Raw genomic sequence first — 22,599 nt, forward strand, 5'->3', positions numbered from 1 at the left:
TAAACTTATAACACATTTAACTCAAAGTACCTAGCTGTAAGTACCTTGTTTTGTAATCTTAATTGGCTCATAATTCTGTATCAATATATTAAGAAATGTTATTTACTGTAATGCTGTATGATTACGAATAAATAAATAAATAGTATATGATAAATTTTGACTATACCATTGTATTGTTGTCTTGTAGGTATAGAATGCATCACTACATGGTAAAAAACATAGTCGCTTCCCGCTGTCTGTCTGGCACTATGTAACCTAAGGTCTTTAACTACGCTGATTTTGATGCGATTTTTCTACTAGATAAAGTGGAAAATTCAAGAAGAAGGTTTATACATATGTATATTATGTTATAGTCAAACCCTGAAGCTCGTCCACTCCTAGGTTGGACTGGTCAAACCTCAGGTCTGGCATAATGACTTTGTCAAAGCCCAAATAAATTTAATATTTCGGCCTTTTACTAAACAATTTTCATCAGTCGTTGTGTAGCTGAGGCGTCTTATGCGCGTGCGATGCCTATGCTGCGTTCGCCTACGCTCGAGACTGCTGCTGACTTCAGTCAAAGGGTGCAATTCAAATGTATTTCGAGGATTACCCGATGACTTTTGCCAAACCTAAGATAAACCAGTCCTTCCGTGAAGAGATTGTGTTTCGGGATTTGAGTATAACATATTATTTAATATACATAAATGCACCCGTACGAAGCCAGAGCGGGATGCTAGTAATAATGCATAACAAATGTGATGAAACAACATAGCATCTTGAAATTCGTCATAAAACCTAATGCAAATGAATAACAATTTATCGATAACCACGATTCAATTGTTTACTATACCAAGGCCTGTTAATTAGATCTTCAATCTATAAACAATTACACAAATGTAGTAATCAAGATAATGAACTTGCAACCACTGAACAACAACCTTTATAAATATTGATAATGTTTACGGAAAAATATACTTTATGGTGTTGACACGCGATTGGATTGAAATCGTGTTTCGCTTGATTTCATTTTAAGATGTGTGGAGTCGAATTTATTCTGCAAATAATATTGAGAACTTAACAAACGGTATGTGGAAGTATTTAATGATTGTGCTTTGAATTTATATGAACATAATAAAAGATATGGGTTTGAAAATGCGGAATTTTTGATTAAAATTAGAACTACTTAATTAAAACTTTAAATAAAGGTGTATGACTCATACTTGGTAGTTGGTAATTATAAATAAGATAGGTGATGAGAATACATATTTTGTTTTATATATTTTTATACAAATATAATTACGTAAATAATAAATACCATTTTAAAAGATTTACTATTGTTTTTGTGTTTTCAAAGGAATTAACTTGAATTTATCTACGTTATACACTTAAGTATAGTGACTTAACAAAAATTTACTTTGAGGAAGAAAACTATATTTTTATATCCATCATGTAAATTGTCAACGATATAAGTTTTATTTTTAACCGTTGCGAATGGCGAGATAATAACTATAATACCGGTTTCAGAACGCTTTATAAAAATTAAAGAAAAAAAATCAAGAGACATAATATTATTATGTATAAGTTTAAATACAAAATAGGTATTCGTTTATACCGTATGGGAATTACAAATTACCTTCATTACTAGATACCAAGGCAAATTACACTATTGTTTAAAACTTATGAGAAATTGTTTAAAAGATAATTACACGTGTACATGACTTTTTATATTTTGTTTGATGATTTACAATTTTGAAATTAATTAGGTAGAGTTGAAAATTTCAAAAGTTGCTGATACCTAGTAAAAATTAAGAAGATGTATTTTAACTAGTGTCTACATCTGACTCTGCACGGACTGTTATAACAGTATATAGTGTATTTTGTGTTATAAACATTTTGTTGCTAAATAAAATCAATCAATAAGTTTTTGCTTGACATTTGAGCAGTTTTTTCTATTGACTCGAACAAATGTATTAATCTTTCAAATATGAAAACGACTGTTTTTATCACTCATTTATTACAATCAATGTCACAATAAATTAAAGATATATGATTTTTAGATTCAAAATTTAGACAATTAAATGTTAGCATATTTTTTGATGAATACTATAATATTTATTATCCTTGTATCATTTGAAAATGGTTGACCTGATTGACAACTTTAATAGTCTGATTTAGCTCAATTAGTTATTTTATAATTACTTATATAAGGTACCAATTATATACTTAATTGAGCCATTCATCCGATGCAGTATGTCCACCTTGACACGATATAATCCTTCAGAATCGTGAGTAAATCTATACTCATATAATAAAGCTGACGAGTTTGTTTGTTTGAACGCGCTAATCTCAGGAACTACTGGTCCGATTTGAAATATTCTTTCGGTGTTTGATAGCCCAATTATCGAGGAAGGCGAGGGCTATATATTATCACGCTAAGACCAACAGAAGCGGAGCAATGCGGGTGAAACCGCGGAGCACAGCTAGTCATGTACATACGAGGGCGATTCAATAAATACTTAGCCTACAAAAAGTATACGAAAATTTTGGAATAGTGGCAATTTATTTTTCAACATAGTCTCCTTTTAGTTCGATACACTTAGCCCAGCGATGCTCCAACTTTTTAACCCGTCCGAAAAATAGGATTTCTCAAACTCATCAAAATAGGCCTCCGTGGCAGCGATAACCTCCTCATTTGATCCAAATCTATTCCCGGCGAGGGATTTTTTTAGATTAGGATACAGAAAGAAGTCACCAGGGGCCAAATCTGGAGAATACGGTGGATGAGGCAGCAATTCGTAGCGTTATTCGACCAATTTGGCCATGGCAACGGCAGACGTGTGGACCGGTGCGTTGTCGTGGTGAAACAGCACCTTTTTCTTAGCTAGATGGGGTCGTTTTTTCTTTAATTTGGCGTCGAAACGGCCCAATAAATCGGCATAATAAAGCCCTGTAATTGGTTTACCCTTCTCGAGGTAATCGATGTAGACAACTCCTTGTGAATCCCAGAAAACGGTGGCCATAACTTTTCCGGCCGATTTTACAGTTTTCGCCTTCTTTGGAGCACGTTCCCCGGTCTGGATCCATTGTTTTGATTGCTCCTTGGTCTCTGGTGAGTACCAGTGAATCCAGGTTTCATCGACGGTCACAAAACGACTAAAAACTCCCCTGGATTCCGCTTAAACAGCGCCTAACACGTCTCCGATGTGGACTCACGGTTGCGCTTGTTTTCCGGTGTGAGTAAATGCGGCACCCATCGCGCCGACAGCTTTCTCATGCCGAGTTCCTCGTGAAGAATATGATGCACTGTTCCTTCTGAAATGCCTACAGTCTCAGCTAGCTCCCGAACCTTCAATCGGCGATCTGTCAATACGAGATCATGGATTTTTTTAATGTTTTCCTCCGTAGCAGCTGTTTTTGGTGCACCTGGACGTGGTTCATCAAAAACCGACGTACGGCCACGTGCTAACTCGTTGAATCAATTCTTGACAGTGGCTATCGATGGAGAAGAGTCACCGTACACAGCATCCAAGCGGTCTTTGATTTCGATGCGCTCTTTCCCGTCCAAAAATAGGAATCGAATCACCGAACGATATTGCTCTTTTTCCATTTTTGTAACACCGCTCGACACGTTCGCTTTCATAGGTTGTCAAATTAAAACAAATGAAGGGATTGGTATGAAAATTAAAAAAAATAATTAAAAAAGAATGAGCTACACTGTGGTAAACCTATTTTGAAACAATAGCGCCCTCTGGCGATGAGGCTAGGTACTTATTGAATGCACCAGGTATATGGAGGAATCTTTGTTTGTATGACATACTGAAGATCCTTAAGGAATTGAAGAATTTTAAATATTGTAATAATTCATTATAATATGATTATTTACTCAACGTTTCGAATACTTTACATCCAGTGTAGTTCCGAGCATACTGAATGTTAGATGTCTTGAAGTTCTTACTGTTTCTTTACCTAAAACTCAAGCATTTATTACATAAAATAGCCTCTTTTTCTACTTTTTATACATAAATTGTAGAATAATGTGAAATAGAGTAAAAATGTAGAGCTAATTGCAAATAAAGCAAACAAAGATGTGGTTGAAATTGTGCATGCAGATAGATTATGCCATGAAGTAATGAGATGATGATGCATTTTTTTAATAAAAATAATCACTGAGTATACTTTATGAATTGCCCAATACATACGCCGAAGCACTATTATTATAGACACGAACCTAACATACAATCCAATTGAACGCTCTATAATTGTTCGTCACTTGCACAACAACCCCTAAACCTTTATTGGTGGGATTTGATGCAAATTTATTGTGTCACACAATTAGGTATGCGTGAAACGGAACATGTCAAAATGCGACTCACACTTGACCATGACCAGTTTACAAACGGACAGACGAAACGGGTGGTTCTATCTTTATAAGTGAATGGTGTTAGGTAATCAGTCTACATTAGCTATCATATTTCATAAGATTCTGAAGTTATGATAGTTAATTCCGCAGAACTTGCTCGGTTTAAGCTTGTCTGTAAACTATTTTAACCCAGTTTGATCGCGCAAATAATCTTTGTTGCGAAGTAAATAACGGGCTTGAAAAGTATGTCCTTTGTAATTTATATTAACAAACAAGCTCACAGATTCAATTTAACATAGCTTTAAATCTGTTTTTACTTACAGAAACAGAAAAAGTAGACTCCAATTGTCTCTACAGATAAATATATCGGTTTAATAAGTCTTATTTAGAAAGCCTTACAACACACGTAGCACTCCACAAAGACATGTAGAGTCGAGACATAAAGCCTTAATTAACAGTAATTAAAAAACCTTGATCGCCAAGTTTCCTTTTGCCCTGTCGAGATAAAATTACACTTACGTTATAAGCATCTCGATAGTCGTGTCATACACTCACACACACACACAGCACAATTTATCACACGTACACTCAAACTTTCTAATTATTCGATTGTAGACGTGCGTCCCTTGTCGCGGTCGGCAGCTGACTGACGGCGGCTAGTTGCCTGGCTGCGTCCGAACCTGTCGTTGTCTCTACGGTAGAGCTGACGCAAGTTGTTTCGGCAACTCTTGGGGTTTTTATTGCTACAATCGTATGACACACTCTAACAAGTTTAGTGGAATCTCGAGTAGCTGAGGATTTAATTTGTAGAGCTGTGGTAGAGTTTTATGTAGAGACATAACTTATATGTTATACGAAGAGTTTTAAATAAAAATCTAGAGCACTTGTTTCAAAGGAGATATTTCCTTGGTAAACTTTGGAGAAAGCTCGCATTGTTTAAGGGTGACTGTGCAAAATTTTAGTCGCTTGAAATAACCAATATGGAAAGAATAAACCTTTTTTTTAGATTATCCAGCTAATTTAGTATCTTTTACAAATAATCAATAGATTTTTCAGTATAAAAAGGCCTGTTACTAATGTGATAAAAATCAAAGTTTTAATAGCTAATAAAACAGGATAAACGAGCCTATTTGATACGTTATGTGTATCATCAAGACTATAATGAAAGATGTTCACGACAACAACTTGTACCTATTAAAGCAAATTTTTTCATAGTCGAAGTCAAAAATATATTTTTTTCAAGTTGTCTTAAGCTGTTATTAGAAAAAATACATCTACATAATATCAAGTAGGTTTCGAGTCCTAGGTATATTTCAAAATAAAAAGACACTCACTTCACTATTATCCCCTTACTATTTTTTAAGAGTGATGTTTGTGTGTTTATTTTAAAATCTAATGGTCTAAAATGCAGTTCTATTACGAAGAAAAAATATCAAGTATAACGCTCTACCACAGATTAGATACTAGCTAGGCTCCACAAGCTCTACCGAAAATAGATTTCTGTATGAGTGTGTTCAGGCTATCGTAACATGAACTATAGTGGGCGGTATCTATACTAATATTATAAAGAGGAAAGGTTTGTATGTATGTATGTATGGTTTTCACGCATAAACTACAGGACCGATTTTGATGAAATTCGGCACAGATAATCTTTAGACCCTGAGAAAGAACATAGGCTACCTTTTATTGCGAGATATGTACCACGGGCGAAGCCGGGGCGGACCGCTAGTTTACTATAAAGAAGGCCTTACCAAGTTTCCAGTCTTCGCCGTATTGCCGATTAAATCCTGTTGTTAATTCGTTCCGCAGTATTATAATTTTTCCATGACTATATTAGAACATTAGCTTAAGATATTTCATTAGAACACTTCCGGTATGGTTTACGGTCATATGCACTAATGATACAATTATTATCTTTTCAATAAGTCCATTAATGTCACATTAACATGTTTAATTTGTTTACTTTTTCGTTTCAATCATTGACTATTTTGTTATTGTTTAGTTTTGAAAGAAATTGTGGTGAAAAAGTCTAAACGTAAACAACAATTTAAAAAACAATGCCATGCTTACACGTCCTTAGAATTTCATTAAATGGAGAATGCATTTACATAGGCCTTGGGTATATATATATACATGTACATATACATGTACACATATAGATGTATTCTCCACATAAAAAAAGAATTACATTAACAAGGTTTTTCTTGGTTCTTTACGAGCTCACATTTCTTTTTATGTTGAGAAAGATAGCGCTGTATCTCTGATAGAAAGGCTTATTAGACCACCCAATTTTTAGGGACCCTAACCCTAACTAAGAGTGGTGTAATAAGACTTAGGGAGTTAGTGTCCCGATTTAGGGCGATCGGGTCTGCCCGATCTGCCTAGCTCCCTAAGCGCCCTGCAGATTGGGTGATGTAATAACGTTTAGGGCGGTTAGGGAGCTCAGTTGCCGCGCGACTAGTGCGTGGAGTGGCTGCTTTTGTATGTAAGGTGTCACCAAACTTCCCTACTACAGGTTTATATAACTTAAAAGGGAAGTTCCAAATGTTTGTGATCACACCGCCATGTTAACAAATAAATAAATTGTTTAAATCAATTGTTTATTTAATTGTTTTAAAACTCAACAAGTGTTCAAATTGTTCTGCACCTACTCTAATTAATTCATTAAAACTCCCGGTTCATGCACGCTTAGTATTTGCATATTCGAAAGCTTTTCACGTAACCGCAAATACTCTTTCACCCAGATCTTTCTCTTCTTTTTTTAATATTTGTTATTGCGTCAACGGTTGCCACTGCTACAGCAACTTTTTGAAGTTTCGATACTGACGGCGGCATAATGTAAAATGCAACAATACGTTTATCTCTCTAGACATTCGCGTATAAACTGAGTTAGGGCCCAATTCGCAGAGAAGTGTAATAAGCGCCACACTAACTAGGGAACACGCCCACCCTAGATGCAGGGCCCTTCATATCGGGTAGTGTAATAAGCCTTAGAGCACCAATTCATGGATATAACTTTAGTAGTTAAGACGTTAAATGTCAATAAACAAACAAATGATTCATAATTTCTAATAATTTCATAATATAATTAATGTAGATACATATTATATTCATGGATAACAAATGAATGGAAAAAAATTTTTTTATAAAGATTTTTTGATTATTCGATTATTAGATGATTACGAGATTATTCTCTACTTGATATTTACACCTACATCTTAAATATTTTGTCATTTTTCTGGATATTACTAACAACCACTTACAATCCCATGCTTCTATTAATAATAATAATCAACAAACAATTACAATTACAAACAACAAACAATTAACAATAATAACATATTTTAAAATTGTCATTACCATCCAACAGTAAGACAATATTTTTTAATTGTCCAGTTTAAGCTGTCACATAGATAATTTTCCATAATATTACCTGTCTCTGTGGTATATAATACTGTGATCTAAAACACGTAAATCACGGAGCGAAGTTCGCACCTGAGACTCGACTCACAAGGACCACTATAGCAACTAGAATATCTATAAAAATAAAAACTGGACACCTTATAAGGTTCAAAGCCTCTGTTTAAAATTCAAAATCCAAGTTTGTACAATTAGTTTTATAAAAAAAGCTGTTTCTGGTTTTTAATTTTTAGTAACAGTCGTTAAGAATTTATTAATAATATCGTAGGTTAAGAATTAAGAAGCGGGCATCTTACATCTAATTGATAGATGTAAGATGCTTCTTAATTCATAATTATTGCTGTATCAATACGTTCTCCACTAACGAAAAGAGGATAATATTAATTCGGACAGTAGAAAATATGTATGTAGGTACTAAGTCACTACATACTATAAAACAAAGTCGCTTTCTCTGTCCCTATGTCCCTACGTATGCTTACATCTTTAAGACTACGCAACGGATTTTGATGCGGTTTTTTTAATAGATAGAGTGATTCAAGAGGAAGATTTTAGTATATAATTTATTATGTTTTAGACAAAGCGGGCGAAGCTGCGGGCGGAAAGCTAGTAAATAATAACATACATAGTTTTTTACCACAAAAAGGTTAGTTACTATATCGTATTACCAAGAATAGTTTACTATTCACTGAATATTGTGTATAATATGTTAGTTATATGAATCACACGTTTGTAGCTAAAATTTCCTATAAAAATTCCTTCTAGAAAATTTGTTGACGGAGGATCCAAATAAGAAAACAACTTCAGAAAATAACAGTCCATACTCAAGGATCTGGATATCCCGATATTTGTGAGATATCTAATAACGTCGTTATTTCGCGCCAAAACCTGTTCTTTGACGTAAAGCCTGCGTCATACGGTCAACATACAAACATGCTTGACGCTTGTATATTATTTGACACATAAAATTTTACACTTTTTGTAGTAGGTCTTTCGCCTGAGAGGCTGAGATGCAGTGGTTAGCGATTTTATATCGAGCGTCAGAGATTTTTAAGGAAACGAAATTCGACTGAATTAAGCCTTTTCAAATACTTTTTATTTTGTTTGCTTTTTATTTGAATTTCTCCCAACTTAAAGTTAATTGTTAATGTAATGTTCATAGCTTTCGTTATGAAAGACGTAAGATGCCTCTGGTTTTATCCAAAGCAGATACTAATTATTGTAAAATATTGTGAAACAATATACCTATGTACATATATTTATAGGATGCGACTACGAAACAAAGCGAGACAGGGACTATAACTTCCTGATCTAAATGTTACTGATATTATTGAAGAATTTCAACCATAAAGACCAATGTTGAAAATGGTCTGACATTTTTGCACAATCAAAAGAAGGTAGGTAGGTATATATTGCAATTTCCGCCTTGTCTTTTGGATTTTTATTTTTCTTTAAGTCTGTCCCGTTGCAGAAACTCAAAATATTATTATTATCTATACCTACCTATAATCTATACTAATATCATAAAGCTGAAGAGTTTGTTTGTTTGAACGCGCTTATCTCAGGAACAACTGGTCCGATTTGAAAAATTCTTTCGGTGTTAGATAGCCCATTTAACGAGGAAGGCTAGAGGCATATAATCACGCTAAGACCAACAGGAGAGGAGCCACGCGGGTGAAACCGCGGAGCGCAGCTAGTAAATTATAAATTTTCGTGGAACAGTTTTTGTAAGCAAATTAGGCCAAAACGGTTTCAATCTTTGCTGATTTTATGTTCTTTATCCGCCCGCGGCTTCCACCGCTTTGTGTAAAACATAATAAATTATATACCTACTAAAACCTTCCTCTTGAATCACTATCTATTTATAAAAACCGCATCAAAATCCGTTCCGTAGTTTTAAAGATTCCATCATACACAGATTTACATGTATGTAGTTAATAATAAAATAAACTTAACTTTCTACTCACTCAAAATAGTTGTAATAATAGTACTAGAAGTAGCTAGTTGTGAAGGCAAAAATATAATAGTGCATACAAGAGAAATTACATCATCAACATCATCTGAGGATCTACAGCCGCGAGTGGGCCATGGCCTGGTCCAGTATTTTCTTCCAGATCAGAAGAGAAATTACAGTGATATTATATCATTAACATTATCTTATTAATTCAATAAGCGTAAATCGAACCTATCACTTGCGCTAGAATTAGAGCCATATAACCACTGCGCCATAGATAACATCAAATAACTACACAATCCCAACTATTTATTTATTTATGTACATTTTTGTACCAAGTAATAACCATAAACAATACATTCTCATGGAAAAATTCGCATTTATGTTTTTTTTTCATCTGCATTTATTATCGTCCATGTTTTATGTATATAAATAATCCATTTTTATTTATAGACAACTAGCTTTCGGCCCGCGGCTTCGCCCGCTTTGTCTAAAACATAATAAATTATATACTAAAACCTTCCTCTTGAATCACTCTATCTATTAAAAAACCGCATCAAAATCCGTTGCGTAGTTTTAAAGATTTAAGCATACATAGGGACATAGGGACAGAGAAAGCGACTTTGTTTTATACTATGTAGTGAAACGTAGTGATGCTGATATGTGCAAGGTACCTATTGAGGTAGGTATTGAAAATGAGGATATTTTTAGTATCTAGCTCTATCTAGAAGCTAAAATAAGATAGATCCATACCCAAATATCAAACTGAAACGAATGCTAGTTGAAATATGAGAAAGGATTACTCTTTGGTTGAAATAGATAAACGCATGAGCTTTTCTCTCCTTTTCAGACTTCTATGTAGTCTATTTCAGGCACCAGTTTCTCACAACGTTATCTTCTACTGTACATTGTGTAGTATTACTAAGTTTTTGTAACCTTTTAATGTTGTGAGAACCAAATAAAGACCATTTTATTTATTTTATTTATTTAGTTTTTTTTTCAGTCCGATTAAACCCAAAGGTAAGCCGTTACATTTAGTTCTAATGGAACTTCAAAAACAGGTTAATTAATCTGTTCAATTTTTCTGAATTGCAATGTATTTGGCAACGTCTAAAATTGATATTTATTACAAAGCTTTTCTCATAACCGTTTTAAATTATATTACGATAAAACACATTAAAGAAGCCAACGACCTTTCAGTTAATCATTCAAACAACGGCTTTTAGACCGCAGTTTGTTAAACAAATGCTTGACCACGTTACAAAGAAACTAGAGTTTTCGAAATGACTTATATAACTGATATGTATCAGATTGAATGAAATCTTGCACGTTACACGTAATCAGAAGAAAGCGTAAAACATTCGGCTTTACTATAAAAATATGTTGCTTTGTAGTAAGACCGTTGTATTATATTCCAGTCAAATTAAAACTAACATTATTATTATTACTACAGATAATATAATAGGTACTATATTATTACAAAAACTAGATAAGTTATTTCATAGCAATACAATGTTGTAATTTACTAACCTACTACTAAAACTACTGTTTCTAATACTAGTTGAAATTAAATAAAGGTAAACATATAGGTATTATATATTATAATATACACGGTACGATTAATTATTGTATCTGGCCAAAATAATAAAGTCCTAATTGAGTTAGATATTGTTTTGTTGTTTAGAAAGATGAGAAAAATACTAATAGTTGGCTGATGGCTTGATGACTCTTGGTAGTATTTCACCAAGAGTCATCAAGAGAATTATAAAATCTAGAACTTATTATAGATTTTTTTCCACGAAGCGCAACGCAATTGATAGAACATAATTTTTTAAACGTTCCATAATTTTATATTTGCCTTGATTCCGACATTACTTTAAAAATTAATACCGATGACAACGATATCTTTTTTATAAATTTTTAACCTCTATAAAAAGCAAATAAATTGAGATAATTTGGAAATAAAAAATAACTTCGTTATATGTACTAACTACTTTTACCTAATTAATTATAGTAAATAGTTCGGTATATGTATTACAACGCCATCTATTTTATACTACGCAAAACTAGCTCAATCGATTCTTTTGCAACAGCGATTTTCCAAATTGAATTAATGAAATTGTATGCATATATGTAATTAATTCATATTATCTGGTTTTTAGAACAATTTTGATAACGGTACAGCTTATCAAGATGATTTATCCCTGGCGAAGCTGGGGCGATTACATAGGTAGTATTTTCTAGTGACTTCCTTCAAGAACAACCATCATTAGCGTTTCGTTTTTACAAAATATTGTAATGAATTTTTTTTCTCCGTCATACGGAAGATTTCTTAAGTCAATGCCTTGACTCAGAGGGCAGAGTCCAATGAAAACGAGTTATTTGACAGCCTCCGAGGCTTCTTATTGAGGAAACTTCAAAAATATTTTTGGAGAAGGCTGTTTGAAATTGGAAATAATAAATCTTAGGTGCGTAGAGAGCAGGAAGCATTTTTTAGGTGTTTGTCATTTTGATTTTACTGCGTTAGTAACAATCAATATGGATATAACATAATATTATTAATTACTATTAATTATTATTATCTTTTACAAGTGTGTTTGATGTCTTGATAAACTTTTCTGTAAAATACTTGGAACATAATGTAAAATCAACATTTCATTTTATTCAAATATTTCAAAGTACATGATACGCATGCCCAGGTGATTTGATCGCTAATTAAAAATTTCCGTTGCTTTTGCTATGGAAACTACCCAACGCAAAAATATACCTTCATAAAAACATTTTTTTTTTGCAAATGCATAACAATAACGTAAACGGCTGACCATAGAAAAACACAATATTTTCTGGATGTCAGTCAACATAGTAAATAGCAAAAAAAAGAAATAGGTAAGTAATTTACTACTGATTTTAAAGATAGCGTGACAAGGAAAACAGGGATAATGTTTTATATAAGATTTATGTCAAAACTTTAGCAAAAACTCAACTACCCAATCATACCTTACGCGTCTCAAATATTATAAATAATTTCCGACATCCGTACGACATATGGGTATTTAATCGTAGAGGAAATAAAAGGTGAACGACAGGTCAAGTGTGTCGAAAGCAGACTTCTTGGCATTTATTTATATGGCATTATTGCAGATCCAAAATAATCACTGGGTACATCGTATCGTACCCCGTATGTCATAAATGGTAATTCATCTTATACAATAGGCCTTGGCCCTTGATCAGCAGATAAGCAATGACGGAGTAAAAGGGAAGTTCCAGTTCCACCCTATTGGAATACTTCATTGATTTTAAATTCAATTTTAAATCTTCATTGATGCACAATCAAATTGTTTTGTAGAAGTTTAGAATTTAATGTAGGTTAATAAATATGTACAACAAACAAATATAACACGAACAAAAATTTAATTATTTTAACTTATTCTTTATTCATAATAATATATTTTGAAGTGTAAGTGTAAACTATGTAGTACGTACATTCACTTAGTTATTTATTTTGATTTATTAAGGTTGCTACTTGCTATGTCGACATAGGAAACCTTTCATATTTATGTAAATAACTGTTAATTATTTCCTACTATTCTCATATACGTATGCTTTATTAAATTAATTATGGACAAAGCTAGTCGTCCGCTAAACGGATGAATAAAATAAATTAGTCGTCCGATTACCGGATGAATAAAATAATTTAATCGTCCGATAACATCTATTTATCTATATAGTTAGGTTATCGGGGTTTCTTTAGAGAACTGCCGCACGTATTATAGGTTTTTTGTGGGGGGAAGAGGGGAGAGGAGGGCACACGTTGGTATTTGATTTTTTTTTTTGCGCGTCGACGGAGCCCCGCTTCGCGGGGCTCCTATTTCTATGTAGTTTTTTTTTAAGAAACCTAACCTAACCTAACCTAAACTTGATTTTTTTTTGCGCGTCGACGGAGCCCCGCTTCGCGGGGCTCCTATTTCTGTTTAGTTTTTTTTTTAAGAAACCGAACCTAACGTAACCTAACGGCTAACCTAACCTAAACTTGATTATTTTTTTGCGCGTCGACGGAGCCCCGCTTCGCGGGTCTCCTATTTCTGTGTAGTTTTTTTTTAAGAAACCTAACCTAACCTAAAGGCTAACCTAACCTAAACCTAACCTAACGAATTAAGGGCGAATATCTCGGCCATTTTTGATTTTAGAGAAAAGTTGTTCCTATAAAACATGCTTATATTAGCGTAATCTTTACGATAAAACAATAATAAATAGGTGTTATAATGACACCAACTCCATCAAACATTTTCTAAGTCCTGCACCCCCTTTGCTTTAGACCAACCCAACTAGCTTTAGTGTTAAAAGGTTATCTATTAATCCGAATAATCGGACGATTAAATTATTTTATTCATCCGGTAATCGGACGATTAAATTATTTTATTCATCCGGTAATCGGACGACTAATTTATTTTATTCATCCGTTTAGCGGACGACTAGACACTTCGATAAATTATATAAAAATTGAATCATTAAAGTTTTATACAGCGCCATCTATTAATATATGCAAATATTAAATAGCATTCGTATAAAATGACTAGCAAGTAGTATCAATTAACAAAAATAGATGGCGCTGATTTCAATATCGGTGTCATCCGATAGATGGCGCTTATTCCAAAAATCAAAGTGCGAACTAAAACCACAGAATAATAAATGTATCGATAGTTTTGTATGAAAAGAAAATAAATTCAACAAGGTTGAAAATCGCGTGTTTGACTCACTATAAAGTGGGTTGGTGATGGGCGTGTGTCTGCACGCGAAAGTAGCTCTTACGTAATGAGTAACACATGAAGATCAACATCTCATAACACCTTGCATCATATCAAATATCGATTATGGCTCTATATAATTATAAATATTTATTGAATCTATAAGCGGCTTCATACGACTTTTAAACAATTATATTTGTCTTAGTCTTGCTATTAAGTTTGCTCTACATTTATTACTAGCTGTGCCCCGCGGTTTCACCCGCGTGGCTCCGGTCCTATAGTCGTCCTCGATAAATGGGCTATCTAACACCGAAAGAATTTTTCAAATCGGACCAGTAGTTCCTGAGATTAGCGCGTTCAAACAAACAAACTCTTCAGCTTTATAATATTAGTATATAGATAGAGCAAACTTTAACATAATAATATTTATAGATACCCATAATATTTTATTATCTGTGATAGGTACATACTGTAACTACAAATATTTTGAGAAATGAAATATCATAGCTTTCTTTTTTGACCTATTAGATAGATACTTTTAGTGAAATAAAAAAACAATTCAGCTTTTTAACATTGTTAATTGTTTAAAACCAATGAAAAAAAATCTCATGTTCATTGTTTTTAAATGTTTATTTTTTAATATCCTCATTCCTCACCCTGTCGTCCAGCTGAACATTTGCCGCAATCTGTCCGATCGCACATGATTCGGAGCTGCCATATCTGAAAATATAATAATACATATTAAATATATGTATTATGCTTTATATTATACTAGCGGTCCACCCCGGCTTCGCCCGTGGTACCTACATGTTTAAACTATCCTATCTCTCAAGTTGGATCGAACTGCACATGGTGTGCGAATTTTATTATAATCGGTTAAGTGGTTTAGGAGTCCATTGAGGACAAACATTGTGACACGAGATTTATATATATATAATATATATATGTATGTATATGTATTAAGATTGACAGAAAAGATTGGTGTATTTAAGTCACGTCATAGAGATTGTGGGTATTTAAACGATCAAATGCTGAGCTACGCATTTGCAATAGACATTATTATTTACTTAATAATTACAGATAATTTGACATTTATTGAAATACAGAATAAATATAGAGCAAAAATTAGAAGGAGGAGTTACAATCCCAGACAAATATTTGCTGTTAACCTATTTTATGTGATTTAGTCTAGGTTTTTTCCATGTTTTTTTCATATTAAACGTAGCAGTATACTAAACCTAATATACTACAATGATGTACATATTATTTATGTAATTCTCCTTGGCTATTATGTGTGTTAAGTGCAGATTTAAATGTTTAAGACATAGCTCTTTATATAGCTTCCTTATTAGCTCTACTAAAAGCCAGTGACTACGCATTATGCTTAACAAGTACATAGACAAACTTTCATGGCTTATTTCTAAAGTCTAAGATTAAGATTAACTTTATTTAACACTTTAATAGTTGTACAAATTATTTTATTAAAGTGAAACTTTTATTACATCGTCTCAAACTTTTTGGTCTGTGTAGCGCATAGGTATACCTACTCGGCAGCCGACCGTCACGCGACATGCGATACACAAAGCAGTGTTCGGAACCGTTCGAACAGTTTCACTTTTACCGTGGTTTCATAAAACCACACAACATTTTTATACCTTAGAACTACCATAGACAAATAATGGAACTACTAACATTTACAAGTTTAACAAAACGTAAAATTTAATTATCTAGTCACATCGTGTAATAAATTAAAAACTAAGTAATTAGTTTTATTTACCACAACTATTACATCTTTTAAATAACAAATGCTAATCAATGTAATTAAACAAAATTATTTTTTATTATTTAACCGGAAAGCACTGTATATAATAGCTTATTTTCTTACTAATAATATTACTTATGTAGGTACTAATAGGTTCCACCTTTGACACAAAGATATTTTTCAATTCTTAGCAATATAAATTCTATTTATCAGAAAATGGGTGAAGCCGGGGCGAATGCCTAGTATTATAATATTTATTGTGTAAATCCTCATAAATCTTGCTTTTCGCACGTGTTTCATTTAAACTATAATTATTACTTTATCGTTAATAAGGAAAAACATAACGACAATAGAATAAGGTCATCTTTGTTTAGAAAACACATTTTTTGCATTCACAGCACGAGTAGCAAATTGTCTTATTATGCACACTGTGTTGTTGTGCACTGTGTTTTTATCTACCTTTAAGAATATCTTGATATATTTACATAAAAGGGATGCTTTGAATGGAAACTATTACGTATAGTAAAATTGAATGTGGAAGAAAGACAATAAAAAAAGAGAAGAGAGAAGAAGAGTTTGTTTGTTTGTTTGTTTGAACGCGCTAATCTCAAGAACTGCTGGTCTGATCTGAAAAATTCTTTCGGTGTTAGATAGCCCATTCATCGAGGAAGGCTATAGGCTATATTATATCATCAAGCTAAGACCAACAGGAGCGGAACCACACCACACGGGTGAAACCGCGGAGCGCAGCTAGTCCTCTATAATTGTAAAAGTTTGAATTAAATCTGGCCATTAAAGTGGGTCAAAATTGAGTCGATTACATACAAACATACAGGTGAAGCTTCAAGAAAACCACATCAATAGCCATTGCGTAGCATTTACTATTCAGTGATTAGGTAAGAATATCAGGATATATTTTTAATGGAAGAGCTAGCAAACAAGTAAGGCCACCCCTTAAGTGGTAATCCATTAAAACTAACAACACTGGTGATGTTTGTACTTTGCCGGCCTTTTAACGACATTAAGAATAGAGCCTTCTTTTTTAAAGGTTTAAAGGTTGTTTAGGAACACCGCAGGTGGTTGATCGTTCCAAAGCTTCACCATACCCTTACCTACTGTGCTAAATGTTTTAGCATGTAGTATGTAGCCTTCTTTCTTTCGGTGGAAAAATATATATCTATACTGATACTAATATTATAGAGCTGTAGAGTTTATTTTTTTGTTCGAACGGGTTAATCTCAGGAACAACAGTTCGAGTTTGAGTATTGATATCACTATTAGATAGTCCATTTATCGATGAAGACTATAGGCATTAGGCATTATAATATATCATCACGCTAAGACCAACAAGAGCGGAGCAATGCGGGTAAAACCGCGGGACACAGCTAGTATAACAATATAGAAGGTGGAGCTAATTATGTACCTATTGATTTAATACTTCTATATAATGACTATTGGGGTCTTCCGCAGAAACAAAGGCTGTAATAATTATTAAGAACTAGCTGCGCCGCGCGGTTTCACCCGCGTGGTTCCACTACTGTTGGTCTTAGCGTGATGTTATATAGCCTATAGCCTTCCGCGATAAATGAGCTACCTAACACCAAAAGAATTTTTCAAATCGGACCAGTAGTTCCTGAGATTAGCGCGTTCAAATAAACAAACAAACAAACTCTTCAGCTTTATTATATTAGTATGTATATAGATGTGTAAGATAGTTGCCATATTATTTTGCGGTTAGACGACCTCTTCTAGGATACATGTGGCCTGTATATTATATACTTTTGGAAATAAGCCAAATAGATAAATTGTTGGAAATGGAAACACATGGGAACACGAAGTATTTTCAATTTACGTTAAGAAAATTCTAGCTGTACCTACAAAAAGTATTATATTATTATCTGTGCTTATACTAGAGCTTTTCGATACCGATATGGTATACCTAATGATATATTTTTTTAATATTATCAAATTATACCAATATTCACAGGAAAATTCAGATACTTAACCCTAAATTAAACAGATCCTTCTAACATTATTCTCTTTTCTTTAAATCAATTGATAAAATTACCAATTACATACATACATAAAAATAAGGAAGGGAAAACCATGAGTAATTTGTTTATGTCAGAATATTATGACCTACTGTTGGACCAGTTTTCGATTTACGAGACCTCGTCAAAATTAACTCCATGAGGTCGAGTTAAGGCAAACCGCTAGCCAATGGTCATCTGCTTTTATAGGGCTGTCACTACACAGTTTATACATAATTAAATTTTTTTTAAAATAATTACATTGGCATTAGTGCCAATTACGATTTTACTTTTTATATAGTATAATATCTAGCTTTTCCTTCAGGGATGAATAAATATATTTCTATATTGTAAACTATTAATTATTTTTTGTATCAAATTTACATCATTAAATATGCTATGACCTGCGGTTTTACCCGCATTGCTCCGCTCCTAATGGTCTTAGGGCGATGATATATAGCCTTATAATCTTCCTCGATAAATGGGCTATCTAACACCGAAAGAATTTTTCAAATCGGACCAGTAGTTCGTGAGATTAGCGCGTTTAAACAAACAATCAAACAATATCTTCATCTTTATAGTATTAAATATACATATAGATTAAATTAACATGACATTGTATTAGGAAAAAACTGTAACGTAAACGAAATTTTTTTGGATATAATTCATTTCATTTTATGCAACTGAGATAAATTTTTGAATTAATTACTTTGTTATTTATATTACTTTAATCTTGTTTACCACGTTTATTCAAATAAAGAATTACATAAATAAATAATTTGAATTTATAATCTTAATCTTATTAATATATGGATGTTTGTTACTCTTTCACGTAAAAACTACTGAACCGATTACAATGAAATTTAGCACACATATAGAGGGTAACTTGGATTAACACATAGGATAGGTTTTATCCCGGAAATCCCACGGGAACGGGAACTATGCGGGTTTTACTTTGAAAACGCGGGCGAAGCCGCGGGCGGAAATCTAGTTATATTATAATATAGTACTTGTATAAGAAAACTACCATATTATATAGATTGACCTACATTTGAGGTCACTATAAATCAAGATCGGTAATATAATGAGCAGCAATCATGAAAAAAACGTTAATTTACTTAGCAATTAAAGTATTTTTGCCGTTTTCATACTTTTTGTAAACCAATTTAGATTTACACTCAAACAATTAGTGGGTACTTAATAAAAAAGCTGTAAGTACCATATAGACAACAAATATTACTAATTTATGCATACGCAGAAACTTAGTCTTATATTATAGTAATTGCATTAGGATTTTGTTTTTGACAACCCTATTGAGTGCCGTTTACCCCTGCTCTACCCGGGTCGACTGCGGGGTAAAAATTTGATTCCATAATATATTATGTGACTCAATAATTAAATCTTACCAATGCATTTTAGAAATCTTAAGTATTTTTTTCAGTTTTTCATTTAAAAACCGACAAACAACCAAACTTCTTAACATTCTTATGACATGACATAACACGTGACACGAAAATATAATGATATAATATTATGTATTCATATGGAATATTGCATTAAATTAAAAAGTTTCACTTTTGACAGCCCTATTTTAATGAAATATTCTCATTTAATGTCCGTGTATACCAAATGAATGATAATTAAGACGCAAGAGGAAATTTTTTACCCTTTTAGTTGAATCATGCAAGGCCGCTTCATGTGTGTTATTTATTTATTATTTTACATATTATATAGGTACATATTTCGAAACTCCATTCACACCTTGTTCTTTAAAAAAAGTTTCTTCATCTTTTGTTAAATATAACCCTATATGGTTGTTGGTGAAATTTGTTTTAAAACTTATGTATTCAAAAACACAAGGAACAACAGAACATTCGGTTAAATAAAAATCCTGTTTTGTGACTTGTTTATGAGTGACTCGCTTACTATTAGAGCTTATAAAATATCTTTCCCAATTGAGAAACTCAATTTGGAAAACATTTTTAGAATTAAACTGAGCATCAATAAGTATCATCGTATAAGTCGTATCGTTTATGAGAACCTCAGTTAAAATTTTGTATGTTTCTTCATAGAGCCTAAACTCTACCTTGAATTTTGTATACGTGTAGCTTTCATTAATAAATGGAAGATAAAAATCTATGGAATGTTATAGCAACAGAAAAACTGGTAAACTTTGTATCAAACATGACTATTCAAAAAGAAGACCAGTTGTATAAAATATGTTAGAATTTTAGTTTGAAAATTAAAGATAAATTATGTACGAAAAATCTCACAGCTTCAAAATAAACATAGTCATAGGTACCTATATAGTTTTTATAACATTATTTATTCAATGCATAACGTAAGCTTGTAACAGGTAACATTGTGTAGTTTGTAATTACGGATTAAAAATTGTAATAATCTTAGAAAAAATAGAGAACTCTTTGAGAAACTGCATTTAACGTGTTTGTCAGGTTTTCAATTTGCATACTGAAGTATAGGCTTATATAAATAATGCTGAAGTCAAACAGGAAATCGTAGTTGTATCTTTATGGCATTCGACTTCCGGGCATAGAGGAATGACATTCCTCGCGAATTGTTGCTCGATGGTTTATGAATAATAACGCGCCCTAATTTTACAGTTGTTTTTTTTATGAAAACTGTAGGTTAACTTATTGTAGGTCTGTACTCTATATTATATCAAAGCATCAATGAAAATAAACGTGTTTTCAAGTTGGTAGCACTACATTATAAATAAATAAATAAATAAATCATTTATTTCACTTAAAACATTTAACAAATTAGAGCGACCCAGGCTCCTAAGATAGTAAGAACTGTTTTTCAGGATTATAACCTCGTTAATTCATATAGGCACATTTTACCAACATAAGACAAGTATTTGCCTTTCTGGTAGGCATAAAATTGCAGATTGCATTACTAGCGTTGCGGTTAGACGACCTCAGGCATGCAGACAACTTGCGCATATCTTATGAGATGGAAACAAGCAAGATAATGTTCCACATGCTATATTTATAAACGTATTTACTTATTAATGCTTTCATGAAAACAAAGAATTAATGTATGTATTGTTTCGTTTCCGAAAACGAAGTGTTGCCCTCCTCAAAATCTGAAAGTAACGATGCTTGGTACTGCATACGTAGTATATTATTATTAGTCTGTGGTACTGCCTACTAAGGCAGAGGCAGAAAAAGCAGAGATATTTAGTAGACCTATTAATAAAATTAAACCAGCTCTAATTCAGGAAAATTAAGCAAATTAGATAATTATTGGTAGAGTTGGATATTTTATGACATCATCGATAGCTTCCTTTTTATGTGTTATGGAAGAGATAGTTTCGATCTGTCTAAATAATGGGACTTTTCTATAAGGAGGCTTTTCACAGGTATAAACTCTACTAGTCTTCACATCGAACGCTCTCTGTCGTAATCTCACAGTAAAAATGTAGCCAACTTAATAGTAGTATACAGATAAAGTTATTTTCCACGATAGCCTATGATTTATCTATAAAACATCTTATGTCAGGTTGTACCTAATGTCAATATTTCTCAATATTTTGGGTAAGCAGCTCGGAATGTCCCAGTTAACAGTGGCCGGTTATATGATGTAACTATCGCATAATAACATGCCTTTCACTGCGTTTTTAGCTCGTGTCATTTATACAGTTTGATTTATTTATGAATATTATGACGGGAGCGTGCGTAGGAAGTGGACCAATCGCATTGCTCGCATATCGACCAATCAGGTCGACGTTGTTGACGGATGTTTGTGTCTGTATTGCGTGGTAGTTCAATAATCTTACTTTAGGTATATGTTATTTTTGTATGTACTAAGTCTCAATTTCCATAAATTTGGGAATATACAATCAAGCGGCAACATTTGTCACTTACAATGCGATGAATTTATGTAGGTACTTTTGAACAAGAAAATACACATGCACATTCATTCTAATGAATAATGATGGATTTTTTTAATGTTTAATTTTTTCAATAATCAAATTCAAAAATTATTATTAAAAATTAGTGTCCATTTCTTACAGAAGGTATGTTACATCATGTTCATTCAATACCAAAGTAGCACTTCTATGACAAGGACAAAACATCAAAATTTTGTCACTCACTACATAAAGCTCATAAATTAAAAACATTGTATAACTCTAACTCTAAGATCATAACATATTTTATTTGGTAATGGAAAATTTTCCACATAAATGAGGACAATCTTTGAAGCTAAACTAATATATGTATATACCTAATGAGCTAAGATTTGAGTTTTTGTTTTTTTTTTACGATTTAACTTTTGCTCTATAGTCTATGTAGATTTAATTATGTAACATAGGAATGATAGTGTAG

General features: G+C 32.7%; 1 protein-coding gene across 2 annotated transcripts in view; it reads right to left on the reverse strand.

Moving 5' to 3' along the window:
• The window catches only part of snu (ABC-type transporter snustorr), a 104,829-nt gene that overhangs the window by 65,856 nt on the left and 16,374 nt on the right, over positions 1-22,599 (reverse strand). Inside the window, exon 2 of one of the 2 annotated variants that reach the window (XM_089709865.1) lies at positions 15,115-15,178. In XM_089709865.1, the coding sequence (XP_089565991.1) occupies positions 15,115-15,176 (62 nt within the window). In that variant the 5' untranslated portion in view covers positions 15,177-15,178. Of the gene's footprint in view, positions 1-4,861; positions 5,021-15,114; positions 15,179-22,599 lie in introns of those variants that run through there. The other variant, XM_089709866.1, reaches the window with a different exon arrangement.

The sequence above is a fragment of the Colias philodice genome, chromosome 23 (genome assembly GCF_061535455.1).
Source record: "Colias philodice isolate Cphi_HAF_F1 chromosome 23, ilColPhil1 Martin Lab GWU primary, whole genome shotgun sequence".
Taxonomy (NCBI): Eukaryota; Metazoa; Arthropoda; class Insecta; order Lepidoptera; family Pieridae; genus Colias; species Colias philodice.